Source organism: Adiantum capillus-veneris, chromosome 20 (genome assembly GCF_014529385.1).
Source record: "Adiantum capillus-veneris isolate H3 chromosome 20, ASM1452938v2, whole genome shotgun sequence".
NCBI lineage: Eukaryota > Viridiplantae > Streptophyta > Polypodiopsida > Polypodiales > Pteridaceae > Adiantum > Adiantum capillus-veneris.
The window spans coordinates 12,036,591-12,052,352 of record NC_140950.1 but is presented as its reverse complement, the minus strand read 5'-3'; the positions used below and the strand labels follow the sequence as shown (position 1 = coordinate 12,052,352).

Below are 15,762 nucleotides of genomic sequence, written 5' to 3'. Positions count from 1 at the left end.
ATGTGTCTCTGTGAGTAGTACTTGGTCTCTACCCTCCAACATCTACAATCTCCTTGGATGTGTCCATAATGCTAGTGTGTAGAGTGTGTCCTAGGCCGCAAGTCCCTATTCAATTGCCTTGCCATCAATGACAACATGCATGTTGCGACAGATAGCTCTCTTGTCCTCGGTGCAAGTTTGTAGGAGTGGTGGCAAGCACAATGGTTTTTTGTTCTATTTGCATCTAAGCGGTCATCAACTCAGAAAATAGGCTAATTGGTCGTAGAATCACCAGCTTCCCTGCTCTCATGTCACTCTGAATTGTAAGACATAAACCCTCTTCTTAGCTGTTCCCTTGTCATCTCTCCAAGCTTTGCTAAAGAGGGGGAAATTCTCCTCCTTGTAGCCAAGCTTCTTGCGTAATGTTGTCCTCAAGGATGGGAATATTCGGAGATACATCTGACATGGACATTGAGGCGAAGCTTCACCTTTCCTTCCTTCAATGCAGTGTGTGAGCGATTTGCATCTCCTCTTTTTGTGATTCCTCTCTTACCTCCTTACAGATGACATGGCATTTTCACCCACCAGAAATGATTGAGCTCAATTTAAGTCCAATTACTCCATTTCATAGAACATCTCCTATATATATAGAATCCTAGTCGTTTACGAACACACAAAGGCACACGTGTAGTGAGATTGATTGAGTTGTCAAAACCTTCACAAACATCCCCTTCCTCTATTTCCCCCTTTCTTCCCTTTTCAAAGTCTTGCCTCCTCTCTATGTTAACATTGAGCATGACAACTTGCACACCCAAGCACAAAATTCTGTGTTTAAGAGGTTGCCTGCATTGGTGCCTCAAACCAACTTTCGATGCAATGCAAACTGTTCTCTCAAGATGGAGCTTCTCTATCGAAGCATGCTTACAGCTCATAGATGTAGATCAGCCTTAACTGATCTACAGTCTATCTGCAAAAAAGGCAAGTTCCAAAGGCATGGATAAAAGGAAAGCGATGACACCCTATAGAGAGAGAGAGAGAGACTGGACTCATATGGACATTATCTCTTGCGCATCACAACACGAAGACACGTTGATTTGGAAACTCTCAGCTCTTGGGAGATGAACACTTGGCTGCGGTACCGTTGTATAAGGTTGCAGTCAAATCAAGTACTCAAGTGGTTAAGGTAAGGCTGGACAATACAATACACTAAAATTTTCGAAAATGTTGTACCATTGAAGGCCACATGTTTTGCTCCGAAAGGAAATTTCCACTTTAGGCTCCTTGTCAGAACATCACCACAGAAAGAGCATAAGAGGTCCTCTCGGGCACATTGTGCTCAGAACTCCATACTTATCTCACTTGGAGGACGGATATGTACTCTAATGCAAGAATCAGGTCCCAAGATCGTACAGATGCCAAGAACTTACAAACGTTCAAAAGGGGTCTCCCTTGAGCATCCGTAGAGATTACAACCATCAAAAAAGGGGTCCCTTGAACATCCGTAAAAAGCATAAAAATCTTGAATCAAATTTGTATACACAAGTGTCCCACGAGAAAATGGGATGCAGACGACGTGTGTTCTTATCTATATCTATTTCACAAATTACGACGATGAAGAACTGCCCTCCTTCAAGAAGTGAAGCTTGTGATTTCCAGTGCTCAAAATGGTCAGAAGGATATCAATAAAGTCTCTCCAAACTTACACTTCACCTTGATATTTTATTGCCTCTTGGAATTTAGTAATCTCCTGTTCGAGATGTCCAATAAATTATGCCACTGCAGGTTAAATGAAGCAATCAATGACAGCTCCAAATGCACAGTAGACTTAAATGGTATCTTACAACGGTATACCTTGCTAGCACAAAAACACATTGCAAGACACCAGCCACCCCTGTCCAACTAGATGCTGCTGAATCAACAAGAGCATCTTGGATTAACAATCCAACAGACCCAGCAAGAGATACAAAAGAGATGACATATGCAAGAAAGAGCCATGTTCTGGACCTGCAAAAACCCATACAGACATTTGTAACCGATCAACAAAGACCCTCGCTCTTCCTCACCTCTCAACTTCACCAACAGACATAGACAGAACCTCCCTCACTCACCCAAGAAGAAATCTCTCTCTCTCTCTCTCTCTCTCTCTCTCTCTCTCTCTCTCTCTCTCTCTGTGTGTGTGTGTGTGTGTCTGTGTGTGTGTGTGTGTGTGTGTGTGTGTGTGAGAGACATACGACACAGAGGACCTGGTGGCATAGAAACAGGGGACGCGGGGACGCGGCCCGTATCTGCAGGGACAGGGCGGGGGACGCCGGGACGGGGACGGGGATGGGGACGCCATTTCGGGACCGGGGACGTCCCTCACAGGGGACGGGGGGCGGGACGCGTCCCAGGACGCACGTCCCCGTTGACACAACCGGATGGGACGCGGGCAAGGGGCGGGTGGGCAGCGCCGGGAGATTCAAAATTTGAAATTCAAATCTCAAACGTCCATTTTGGGGGGAGGCCTTTCTATTTAAGAGCACCCAAGGCTCATACCCACCTCAAGGCAACTTCCCATTGCCCAAGCCTTGCAACTTTGCAAGAGCCAAGTTTCCCTCCTCCCACCTTGAATCTCTTTAAAGCGCATCCCCCGTCCCCTGTTTTGCCACGTCCCCGTCCCTGGGACTCGCCACGTCCCCGAGACCCATCCCCGTCCCCATGTGACTATGCCTGGTGGCACTACACCACACCGGAGGAGGCTACCATGAGAGATTCAGCAGACACAGCCTGCATCACAAAGTACGGCCATCATTTACTCAGATTAGGCTCTCAGCACCGTCTCGTTATATATAATGGGATGGCCCATGGGCCACTTCAGGAGGGCTGACATGCATACCACATGGAGTTACAATTGGGGTGGTGGGGGGGGGGGGGGGGGGGGGGGGGGGGGGGGGGGGGGTGCTACATCATGGGATCCAGAGAGGCCACCCACTTGCTTAGCTCTTTCACCAAATACCTATTGGAGCAACCACACCTATCTTGCACTCTCCCTCACTGGAGACGCCACACCCTCCACATCCACGACACGCCCCCCACACATCACCATCACATTTGTCCTCCAGACATCGGCCATTGGCTCGTTCCCACCCCCCACAAACCCCCCCACCCCGGGACTATGCCACAGATCAGCTGGTATGATGAGAGACCTTTAATACCGGCTACGTGCACGACCCTTGGGGAGATCACTGATCGGGAAGCCAGACGCCAAATGAAGATACTCACACGTCGAAAGCGGTGAGAGGAGGCACGGGAGCTAGAGCCTTCGAGGAGGCACAGGAGCTAGAGCGATACCGCTTATTCATGAGCATGGACAGTGCCACAGCGTGGTGTGTCACAAGACGGGCACCACGTGCCAATAGAAAAGAACAGACTGAACAAACTTTTAGCACTTCAATAACAACTGAATTGAGAGAGAGAGAGAGAGAGAGAGAGAGAGAGAGAGAGAGAGAGACGACACGCGACACGGAGTGGCAGAATTCCACCCCAGAGAATATTGGCCCCAAACCTTGGCGCCCCTTTCGGTATTTCTTTATATTGCATCAACATAGTACAAGCCAGTACTCCAGACTCTGCACCTTCTCCATGAAGCATGCCAAAGAATGAGCCCTAGCCTCATATTTAAAGGTCCTTGGCCTGAAAAGCAGTTACAATGAAAAGCCTCCAAAACTCAAAAGCTTTTGGTCCAAAAAGCAATGCCAAAAGCTGCCAACGTAATTTACGAAAATCCATACAGCCTGCCACATCATCAGCCAACGCAAAACAAGAAAATCCGTACAACCTGCCACGTCATTATGTCAGTGCAATTTTCGGAAAATCGCCGTACAGCTGCCATGTCATCAACTTTTGCGTGGGTCCTGCTTTATTTAAATTTCTTTATGTCACCTGGGCCTCGTCGAACGGGATCCCCATAAGTTGGTAGGACTTCTTCTTTTGTTACTTGTTCTTCTTAGGGTTTAGGCCCCTCGGCCGGCATCTTCAAGTTGGCCCCCTTCTTCAGGGCTTTGACACGTCAGCAGTTTGTTACATCTCCCCTTCTTGAAAGAGAGTAATCGTCCGCGATTACAACATATCTGCAAAACAACTCAAGTTAGCTCAAAAAAAATTCCGAGGGACATTCGGAGGGACAATCAGTTTGCTCTTTTTATTAAGGAGTTAGCTTCTCCTTTCTGCTCTCTCAGACAGGTTTTGTCAAGGAGCACACTATCCTTGACATCATCTTTACTTTTTGGGAGGCTTCTGCCCTAGCGCAGCTCCGTGGTGAGGATATGGTGATTCTTCTTCTCGATTTTGAGAAGGCCTACGATAGAGTTGACTGGGACTTTCTAGAGGGCACTCTACGCAGGATGGGTTTCTCAGATGCTTGGATCAAAGGGGTGTCAGCTTTGTACAGATGGGCACACAGTCAGGTACTTCTGTCAAGAGGTAGAGGTGATCGTTTCATGCTCACACATTCGATCAGACAGGGCTACCCTCTTGCCCCCTTCCTCTTTCTATTCTATGTTGAGGCGATGAGCAGGTTTTTGGTTTCACAGGTTTACGCGGCTTAGCACTCCCTATTTGGGGAGATGAGCTACTGGATGTTGAGTTTGCAGACGACTCAGCCTTGTACTTGGATGGCCAAGAGGCCAACCTTCACAGGTGTGAGCAGGCTCTTTAGACCTTTTGTTGTGCATCCGGCGCACTAATCGACTGGAGAAAGACTGTGGCTTTCTCGGTTGGTAGTGTTCCTACGCCTCATTGGATGCGAGGTGAGGGTTTCAGATGGATTCCCCCAGGGGCTGCAGTTTGATACTTGGGCTGTCAAGTTGGCTTGAACTTGTCTCCCGAGCAGCAGATTGCTCCCCTCCTCCTGTCCATCAAGAGGAAGTTGTTACATTGGAGCTCTGCACGACTTTCTCTGGCAGGCAGAGTTGTAGTGGCCAACCAGGTGTTGTTGGCTACTATGTGGTACAGCACTTCTTGTTGAATCTTTTCGAGTTCTTGTATCAACCAGGTAGAGAGGCTGATCAGGAACTTCCTTTGGTCAGGACACGACACTCAGATAGCTCGGGCCAAAGTGGCCTGGCACGTCATCACTCTACCTTGTTCTCAGGGGGGGTTGAGGATCATAGACCCACCACAGCAGAGCAGAGCCCTTCTTGGGAAGTTTGTTATCATAGGACTGCTTCCAGGGGAGGAGCCCTGGAAGGAGTTTTTGCTTCAGCGGCTTAGAGCTAGAGTGCCTCAGGCTGGAGACCCTTGGAGACCTTCCACCATATGGATTTTCACAGAGATGCGCAGAGTTGGCCTGAGCAAGAGACTAGAGGACCATTTTGCTGTGAGCCTTCTTCGATCCTGGGAGGAGCTGCGGAGAGGCTTGGAGTAGCACCAGCCTACTTGCAAGGAGGAGCACCTGAGACAGCCCCTTGTTTGGAACCCCATGGTCAACACTTAGAGAGGCCACTTGGTTGGTAGTAGGCCTCATGTTTCTGGGGTCCCATGGCAGAGGGTCCAGCACGCACTTTAGGTGACTGGCTACAGTTCTCAAGCTTGTCAGAGGAGCTTCAGAGCATCCAGCTTCAGAGCATGAGAGGGGTGCAGAGCATGTGTCAAGACATCACAGAGGCAGTACCCGCTGAGTGGCTCACGCCCCTCGTGTCAGCAGCACCCAGATGGATGAGGGCCTTCACGCGACTGGAGGTTCTCATCGCAGTTCGGGCTTGCTCAGAGACAGTTCCCTCCCTGTTTTTCGAGCTACAGGGTGAGGGACGCCTGCACCAAGTTTCAGTAGAGGCCCCACAGGTGGCAGAGTGCTGTTTTCAGAGGATCCGAGTGGTGGGCATATGTGGGAGGATTTGTGTCATAGATCTTGACCCAGCAACTCTTGCGACTGGCCACTGGAGGCTGTGGGCTTGGGAGTGTTGTCCACTGGCACGAGTGCAGTGGGATCCCCAGGAGTGGTTTTGGAGGGACCCTTTCTCCTCAGCCGACCACCCAAGTGTCCTTTTTGGGCGAGGTTGTGGGACTCTAGACAGACGCGGCAAGTCACTTTGTTCCAGTGACTGGTTACACATCGGGCTACAGCAGTTGGGAGCTGGCTTGTACATAATGGTCTCTCGGTAGCATGCGCAGCTTGCGACATCCTGTGGAGAGTCAGCGAGACTGTCTTTGGGATTGTCCTTTGGCACAGCAGGTTTGGATTCGGGTCCTTCAGCTGATGCCAGCTCTTTCCACAGCTCGGCAGTACACTTGGGGGGCAGCTGCGTGGTCCACTCTCACGGGCCCGGCACGCTGTCCTCCACCAGCAGGATGATAGTGTTGCAGGGGGGTCGACCTACACTCCAGCCTGCTCCAGAGCTTACTCCACAAGAGTGGTGCAGTGAGAGAGAGGAGTGTTGGGAGCTCATCTGCGGCCTGACACTTTGGTTCATCTGGCGGGCACGCTGCTTCCGGAATCCGCATCTTCGAGGCTCGCCCTACACCACCAACAGAGACTGTTCGGGATCTTTGGCTAGAGCTGGTCCATACTCTCAGAGGACGGTTCGAGAGACTCCAGGGCAACTCCAACCACATGCGGGAGCGTAGAGAGGCTTTCCTTCGACTCTGGCGCCTTGTGCCTTTCTTCACCATGATCCAGGGTGTGCTCAGATGGCACTACCGTCCACCTGTGTGGCTGTTCCCTCCTCCCATCTCTTGATTTAGCCTCATTGTACATATGTTTTTTCATTGGGAGAGTCTCCCCTTCATGATTGTTGTAGCCCTCTCTTGAAGAGGTGGTGTAACAGACTTGGACACTCCAAGTCAAAAATCAATCGCGACAGCACCAAATAACCACTTCAAAACAATTCACAGATCACAATAGATTTGCACTGGCCCGACGGAGTTCCGTGCCTAGAGATATTGGCCCCAAAGACTAGCGCCCCTTTCGGTATTTCTTTTTGTATTAATCAATCATCAAAGTACAAGAGAGTGGCTCGGGGTTCACTCTTAGACTCTGCGTCCAGATGCCTTGAGAAGTAAGGCCCTCACCACTAATTTAAAGGTTACAAGGGATGCCCAAAAGCAGAGCCCCAAAAGCTTCAAATCAAAAGCAATTTCTCTCTCTTTCTCACAGAGCGTCAAAACTTGAAAGCAAAAAAGCATTCTCTCTCTCTTTCTCATATTGTAGAGAAAAAGCAAAATTTGCGTCGCTCATCATTTTCAAAAAAAAAATTTATTTTATTTTTTTTAATAGCCTCCGCGATTTCCGGAAATTAGGGTTTCTGGCAAAAATTAGGGTTTCTGTTGTCTGCCACATCATCACTTTGTGACATACCCCCCTCTTGAAAGCATTGTAATCGACCGCGATTACGCTTGCAAAACCGACAAAAGCCATAAACCGTCTTAGCAGACACTGACTGTTAGTACCTACGTACTAGCACATGTACAAAATTGACAGTCACATCACACGACATCACAGGACATCACATGACATTCAACATTCATTCGGATCTTAGACCATGATTTATCGGCAATGTAGCTAGCAATCACATCTAGGTCCAATCGGGACCTCATCGATGTCCGATTGACTAACCCCTATTGCAACCATGTCTATTCGAGATCAATCAGACCAAAATGCTGCAGTCATTTCGGCTATCAAGTCCTGCACTCACAAGAAGTCAAGAACAAATCAGTATCATTATCAGGAATTCCATTTCATAAAGTCATCCAGCAGAATACTGTCAGCTCTCAGTATCCCTGAAGCTCAAAGAGACATCAGTGACTTTAGTATCAAAATCGAGGCATCTGTTGACAAAAGAGCGGAGTAACTCCCCTCTTGTGCATCCCACTGCACCAGATCTTCGGCCAAGCTGAGTTTCTGGGTTCCGTTTGGAGTAGACTATGCTAAACCAAAACATCGAGGTAAAGTTTCACAATCCGAGGAGTATCTACTAGGTCCTCCTCCTCATCCACTTCGCATCAAATGCAGGAAAGTTCTTGAACTTAACCAAGAACCGCCTTCGGACTTTACCTTTCTTCGTATCGTTATGTGCCAAAATCTGTTCAGGAACAAGCATCTCCTCGTTTTCTTCCACTTCGGGTTGCTCATCAGGCTCCCCATCATCACGCACATCACCCTTAACGTTTCAAGAGACTCACATGCAATGCATTGTGAATCCTCCAAGTATCTGGCAGTTTCAATCGGAAGGAGACATCATTTATCTTTTCAGTTATCTGGAAAGGTCCGTAGTATCACATACTAAGCTTTGGAAAAAGCCTCTCCTTTCCCTTTTTCTTTCGTAGGCGTGCCTTCTCAAAAGTAAGAGCACCCAATCATCCTCCTTCAATTTCAAGTCGCGACGATGGCGATCCGCTACCTTTTTCTGTCGTTCTTGAGACTCTGCATAGTCTCGCGAAAAAAGCCATATCCAAATCTCGCGAATATTCATCCGCTTCAAATATCTAATCTTTTGTGCTTAGGAAGGATGAAACCTTCGCAGCACTTTCAACAATCTCACATGGTGTCTTCCCCGTCGAAGAGTGTATCGTGTTATTGTAGGCAAATTCCACCAAAGGTAAGTTCTTTTCCCATTGAGTCTTCTGATCCGAGATACAAGACTTCAATAAATCTAAAATCACTAAATTGGCAATCTCAAATTGCCCGTCAGTCTGCAAGTGGAACGATGACGAGAACTGCAACTGCGTGCCAATGTTCTCCCAAATTGCCTTCCAAAACAAACTCATAAATCTGGGGTCTCTGTCGGAGACAGTCGTCTCAGACGTGCCATGTAATCCAAAAATCATTGTGATCTTTCTGTGTTCTAGGGAGATCAAAAATGAAATCCATTGCAATACTTTCCCAGGGGTGGGTGGGTATGGGTAAAGGCTGTAACAATCCCTGTGCCTTATGCCTGTCAAACTTGACCTTCTGGCATACCAAGCAACTACGCACAAACTCTTCCACATCCTTCTTGAGTCTCCGCCAAAAGAAATATCTCTCTACCCCCTTCATGGTGGTAGCAATGCCGCAGTGACCCGTAAAAGGTGGACAGTGGCATTCAGTCATAACCTTATCCCTCAACGGCTGTGTAACGCACAACATAGTCTTTTTCATCAAGTAGCCTTCCTGAAGGGAGTATCCAACTATTGTCTCCCCATCTCGTATCCGTGTGAAAATATCTGCAAAATCTGTATCTGAGGCATACTGATCGACCATATCCTCGAAGCTCCTATGATGTATCGCGGAAACAGCCAGAACCAACGGTTTCCGAGACAAAGCATCTGCCACCACATTCTTTTGTCCCTGCACATGGACAATCTGGAAGTGGAACTGTGACAAGATGTTCGCCCACCGCATCTGCTTTTCCGAAAGCTGCTTCTGTGAGAAGAAGTAGCACAAACTCTGATGGTCTATAAAGACAGTAAAATCCGCTCCGAGTAGGTAATGCCGCCACTGAGTAAGAGCATGGATAACCGCCAAAAGCTCTTTCTCATAGATCTGTGCTGTCATCTCCGGCCTAGAGAACAAACGGCTCTCGTAAGCTATGACATGGCCTTCTTGCATCAAGACCGCACCCAGACTACGACCACAAGCATCACAATATACTTCAAATGACTTCTGCAAGTCCGGCAAAGTCAAAGGTCCCGTAGTCAATTTCTCTTTCAATGTCCGAAAGGCAGTCACCTCTGTGGGTCCCCACGAAAAAGGTACTCCTTTCTGTGTCAAGGTATGCAAAGGGGAAGCAACCTCTCCAAACTTTCGTATGAACCGCCTGTAGTACGAACACAATCCCAAGAAGCTTCTAACTTCATGGACATTCCTCAAATCGGGCCAATCACGGATAGTCTCTATCTTGGCCGGGTCCATTTGCACTCCTGCTGCTGACACAACTCTGTCCCAAAAAGTGTATCTCTGGTAGGAAAAATTCACTTTTCTTTGCATTAATCACTAACTTGTGATCTCGTAATGCCTGAAAGACTTGAAGCAGATGATCTCTGTGTTCTGTCTCATTCTTGGAGAAAACAATGATGTCGTCAAAGAAAGTGCCAACAAATAGCCTGTACTCTCGAAAAATCATGTCCATCATTCGGTTAAATGTCGCAGGAGCATTGGTTAAGCCAAAAGGCATCACCAAAAACTCAAATAACCCAAAAGTCGTCCAAAAAGCTGTCTTGTAGACATCTCCTGGGGCTATCCTGATCTGATGATATCCACTCTTCAAGTCAATCCTGCTAAAGCACGAGGATCCCTGTAACCTGTCGAGTATATCATCGATCCTAGGAATCGGAAATCTGTTCTTGATGGTGATTTCATTGAGAGCGCTATAATCGATGCACATTGTCCAAGATCCGTCTTTCTTCAAAACCAACAACACTGGAGAGCAATACAGTGAAGTACTAGGCTGGACAAGACCCTTTTCCAAGAGATCTTTCACTGGGTTCATAATCTTTTCATTTTGTACTCGGCTCACACGATAAGGTGGCCGATTCGGTGGCATGCTTCCAGGTATCAGATCAATGGTTTGATCTTCAGGCCCTCTGAAAAGCAATCGGCATGAGTGTGGAGAAAAATCTTGGCGTTCTTTTGATCAGGTCAAAACATATTCAACCTTTATCCAACGTTCAGTTCTCTCCTAAAAGAATGAGTAAGAAACTGAAGTTCATCAAGTACAATCTCTAAGCCCTTCATTTATCAAAGTCACTCTCTCGGCCCGGTAGTCAACCACGGCGTAGTTCTTGCGGTACCAAGGGATCCTGAGTAGAGCGTCACTCGCGTGCCCTGAACACCCCTGTCATTGCAAACAAAGTTTGCCAATGCTCGGTGTAATGGCAACATCCCATCCGGGTGCCAGTCGAACTACCTCCGCCTGTGGCGTCAGTCTGTCGGGCGTAATTCCAAATCGAGCCACCAATTCCAAGTGAAAAGAAGTTGGCCTTGGCTCCTTCAAAAGAGCTTCCTGATCCTTCACTTTGCCCCAAAAGCGGCAAAGTTTGTACTTTCATTCATTAGATTCGGTGCAGGTCCCACGCCATGTGGTACCAGTTCTGCTTTTCTATCTTCCTTTTCTGCCACGCTCCTCAGCTGCTCTCAAACTCTCAGGCATGTCGTCGTCTTTATCGTTCTGTTCTTTCTGTGTCTTTTTAGGGCACTTCGCGGAGATATGTCCATGTTCCCCGCATCCAAAGCACTTCCCCTCTCTGATGAAGCGAGCTCTCTCCTCAGGAGTAAGCTTGGGTCGTGCATCCTTTTTCTCTGGGTTGCTCTTTTTCTTTCTACTTTCATTCCCAGAAGTCTGTTCGGCTCGTTGTGTCATGGCCTCATCTGTGGGGTAGGTCAGACTGCCAAAGTGAATGGCAAAGCCCCGCTTCGCATGACTCATCAACTCCTGAATAGAAGCTGTTCCAAGCAGTGATCTCGGATATCTGTAGATAGACCCAGGGTAAACCGCTCAATCTGTTCTCTGAACGAGATCTTCTTGAATGAAGAGGCGGGTAGAAAAAAGCTCCAGAATCTTTCACAATAAGCATTGATTGTATCTTTCTTGGTCATCCGAAGATGGTTCCAAGCAACTCTTATATCTCGTTCATATTCTTGCATCAACCAAGAAGAAATAAAAAGCTTCTTAAATTTCAGCCATTTAACTGGCGCACTCTTGTTAAAAGAAGCGTGGACCACCAAGTACGAGCATTCCCCTTGAGGTAAGAGGTAGCTCTCCGAATCTTGGAGTGCTCTGAATAGCGTCCTCCCGCGAAAGCGATGTCAAACTGCTGTATAAAAGACAAAGCCTTCGAAGCATCTGAGTATCCTGAAAAAGTATCAAACTTGATCGAGTGGCCACGTTCCTTAAACTCTCGGACTTTCTTGCTTTTATCTTCGAGAAAGTCATACTGGTTGGCTTTGTAAAAATTCTTCTTGTTCGCATAAAACTTTCCATCATCAGAATCTGAGTTGTCTGTAGACGAGTCCTCAGTAGAACTGTCAGTCTCTGGGCGAGATGTAGCCTTCTTTGCCTTTTTCTTGCTTCGCTTTTTACCTTTTCCTGTCTTCTTCGCTCGAATCTGAAGAGCTAGAAGAACTGTCAGAAGAAGAAGAAGAAGAAGAACTGGGTACTCCTTCAAATCGAACACGCTTCTTCTGTTTCTTTGCCTTGTCAAAAGTCGACTGACGACCCAAATAACCTGGAAAGTCAGTGCTTTTCTTCTGCTTCTTGCCGTGCTTTTTGGCTTTCTTTTGCGCGTCAAAAAGCTGAGCAATCCATGCATCAACCACGTTCTCCAGTTCCTTCTCCGTATATTTTCTTGGAGGCAGAAGGTTTCTTGAGAACGGGTTTCGGGAGTGGTGTTGTGGTTCTCTGCCACTCCGTCTGTACCTCTTCCAAAGAGGTCTGGTTCATATATTTTGCCATCTTCGGGTCCTTGGCAAAATTGAGCATCATCTTTGTTGCATCGCCGATCAACTGGTGACACTCCATCTCTCGCCGCTCCGCCTGAGTAGGCCAAGGCGGGCCATACTCTCTGCCGGAATCTTCGTTGTGATCCTAGCCCGCATCTCCAGATGCAGAGGGAGTCGACTGATCATTGCCTGAAGCCATAGGTGCCGCGGAAAAAAAAATTCGGGGATCGGATTTCCCGTAGAAGAGAAATCGGTCGTGCTCTGATACCACTGTAACAGACTTGGACACTCCAAGTCAAAAATCAATCGCGACAGCACCAAATAACCACTTCAAAACAATTCACAAATCACAATAGATTTGCACTGGCCCGGCGGAGTTCCGTGCCTAGAGATATTGGCCCCAAAGACTGGCGCCCCTTTCGGTATTTCTTTTTGTATTGATCAATCATCAAAGTACAAGAGAGTGGCTCGGGGTTCACTCTCAGACTCTGTGTCCAAATGCCTTGAGAAGTGAGGCCCTCACCACTAATTTAAAGGTTACAAGGGATGCCCAAAAGCAGAGCCCCAAAAGCTTCAAATCAAAAGCAATTTCTCTCTCTTTCTCACAGAGAGTCAAAACTTGAAAGCAAAAGCATTCTCTCTCTCTTTCTCATATTGTAGAGAAAAAGCAAAATTTGCGTCGCTAATCATTTTCGATTTTTTTTTATTTTTTTTTTAATAGCCTCTGCGATTTCCGGAAATTAGGGTTTCTGGCAGAAATTAGGGTTTGCAGGAATTTTAGGGTTTCTGGCAGAAATTAGGGTTTCTGCTATCCGCCACGTCATCACTTTGTGACAGGTGGTTGTAGCCCTATGGGCAGTTTCATTAACTAATAGAAGGATCTCTTTCTCGGAGGAAAAAAAAAAGTCCAGGGTCGAGACACGAAGAGGGTCTCTGATGCCGCTGATCAGCAGCGTTTTGAAACGCCGAAAGGGAAGTTTGCGAGTGACAAAGAGTTCTTCTTCTTCTCACGGCCGCTCTTCCTCTGCCAAGAGTTTTCAAGCACAGAGCTTCACCAAGAGCTCTGATACCATGTCAAAGTCGACAATGCAAAAACATAGAGACCAAGGAGCACGAGAGAGAGAGAGAGAGAGAGAGAGAGAGAGAGAGAGAGAGAGAGAGAGAGTCTCTTGAACCAATCAACCTTGGCAATGATTAACTTAATGTGTAATATAATGGAGGTAAGGGGTTGCATATATACCAACCTCAGTAAATTGCACTACCCAGACTTTGACATATAAGTAAAATAAATACCTAAGAGCCAAAATAAATAATGGGACCATAGTATCGTATACTGAGTTTTGGAAACAAATGTTCCTGGCCTTTCCTTTTCCTTAATTTTCCTTAATTTGGCCTTTTCAAAGCGCAAAAGCACCCAATCACTAAGTAAAAGTACAATTTCACCACGGTGACGATCAGCAGCTTTCTTTTGCTTAGCCTGAGTCTTCTCAAGAGCAATCTTTATCTTCCTGTATGTTTCATCCATATCTTGCACATATTTGTCTGCCTCAAATATCTTGTCCTTAGTTTGCAAAATGGGTGGGACTTTCTTCCCTCCTTCCACTATCTCAAATGGCGCTTTGCATGTTGATGTATACACAGTGTTATTGTAAGCATATTCAACCAATGAGAGATGGTGTTCCCAAGTTGCCTTGTGCTTTGACACATAACATTTGAGCCGATCTAGGACAAGAGAATTTGCCTCTTCTAATTGTCCATTAGTTTGTGGATGAAACGAAGATGAGAACTTTAGCGTAGTGCCCATGTTCTCAAACAATGCCTTCCAAAAAAGACTCGTCCATGCCACTAACAATTGGTTGCGGCATCCCGTGATACTTAAAGATATTGCTCATGAATATCTTGACCAAGTGTTATGGCTTTATCTTCTTCCCAAAAGGAATAAAATGGGCTTGCTTACTAAACCTACAAATGATATACCTAGATGAACCCAGTATAAGCCCAGATTCACCCTTAAAGGAAAGTGCAAGGTATACACCCATGGTGGTCACCCACAAGACAATATAACCATCAGCTCCATCATGCATAGTATTGACTAAATACCACAACATCCCAATTCACATTCTACGAAGTTGGGAACCTGCGCTCGCTACTGCTGTTCGCGCCCCCCTGCTGCGTCATCGCTAACCCCCCCCCCTGCCCCAACGCTGCCGCCAGCCCTTGCGCGCAGCAGCCCAGCCCGCTCGTACCCCTGTCGCCCCCCTTTTCGCGCTGCCCCACAGCCCGCCCGCTGCCTCCCTCTCACGCCGCCATCCCCCCCCCCCGCCCATCTCCCCGCCCGCTGCCACTTGTGCACCCGCACATTACCCGCCTGTGAAGAAAACAAGCTCATTTCATTCCAGTGAAGAAAACAGTCAAGCCGGATCACTTAGCGAGACTGTTTGTGGCCCAGATTTTCAGATTACATGGCAGGCCTGAGACGATTGTTTCCAACAGGGACCCAGATTTACGAGTTTGTTTAAGAAGGCAATTTGGGAGAACATTGGCACGCGGTTGCAGTTCTCGCCATCGTTCCACCCGCAGACTGACGAGCAATCTGAGATTGCCAATTCACTGGTTTTAGATTTATTGAAGTCTTATATCTCGGATCAGATGACTCAATGGGAAAGTATCTACCTTTGGTGGAATTTGCCTACAATAACACGATACACTCTTCGACGAGGAAGGCGCCATTTGAGATTGTTGAAGGTGTTGCGAAGGTTCCACCCTTCCTAAGCACGAAAGATAAGATTTTTGAAGCGGATGAGTATACGCGCGACTTAGACACGGCTTTTGCCAAGGTCCGCGAGGCTTTGCAGAAATCTCAAGAACGACAGAAAAAGGCAGCGGATCGCTATCGTCGCGATTTGAAATTGAAGGAGGATAATTGAGTGCTCTTACGTTTAGAGAAGGGACGCCTGAGGAAGAAGAGGGGAAAGGAGAGGCTTTTTCCAAAGCTTAGTATGCGATACTACAGACCTTTCCAGATCTCTGAAAAGATCAATGATGTCTCCTTCCGACTGAAACTGCCCGACACTTGGAGGATTCACAATGCATTCCATGTGAGTCTCTTGAAACCTTTTAAAGGTGATGTGCCTGATGATGGGGAGCCTGATGAGCAACCCGAAGTGGAAGAAAACAAGGAGATCCTTGTTCCTGAACAGATTTTGGCACATAAGGACACAAAGAATAAAGGTAAAGTCCGAAGGCAGTTCTTGGTTAAATTCAAGAACTATCCTGCATTGGATGCAAAGTGGATGGAGGATGAGGACCTAGCAAATACTCCTCAGATTGTGAACCTTTACCTTGAAGCGTTTGGTTTAGCATAGTCTATTCCAAATGGAACCCAGAATTCA

The 15,762-nt window shown here is 47.2% G+C and overlaps 1 protein-coding gene across 1 annotated transcript in view; it reads right to left on the bottom strand.

Moving 5' to 3' along the window:
- Nucleotides 1-1,354: 1,354 nt before the first annotated feature.
- The window catches only part of LOC147432102 (transmembrane 50A-like protein), a 55,125-nt gene continuing 40,717 nt past the window's right edge, over nucleotides 1,355-15,762 (bottom strand). The window contains exons 3-4 of the mRNA XM_086492111.1: nucleotides 1,831-1,983; nucleotides 1,355-1,755 (exon numbers count right to left, since the gene is read on the bottom strand). Of these exons, the coding sequence (XP_086348237.1) occupies nucleotides 1,716-1,755; nucleotides 1,831-1,983 (193 nt within the window). The 3' untranslated portion in view covers nucleotides 1,355-1,715. The remainder of the gene's footprint in view (nucleotides 1,756-1,830; nucleotides 1,984-15,762) is intronic.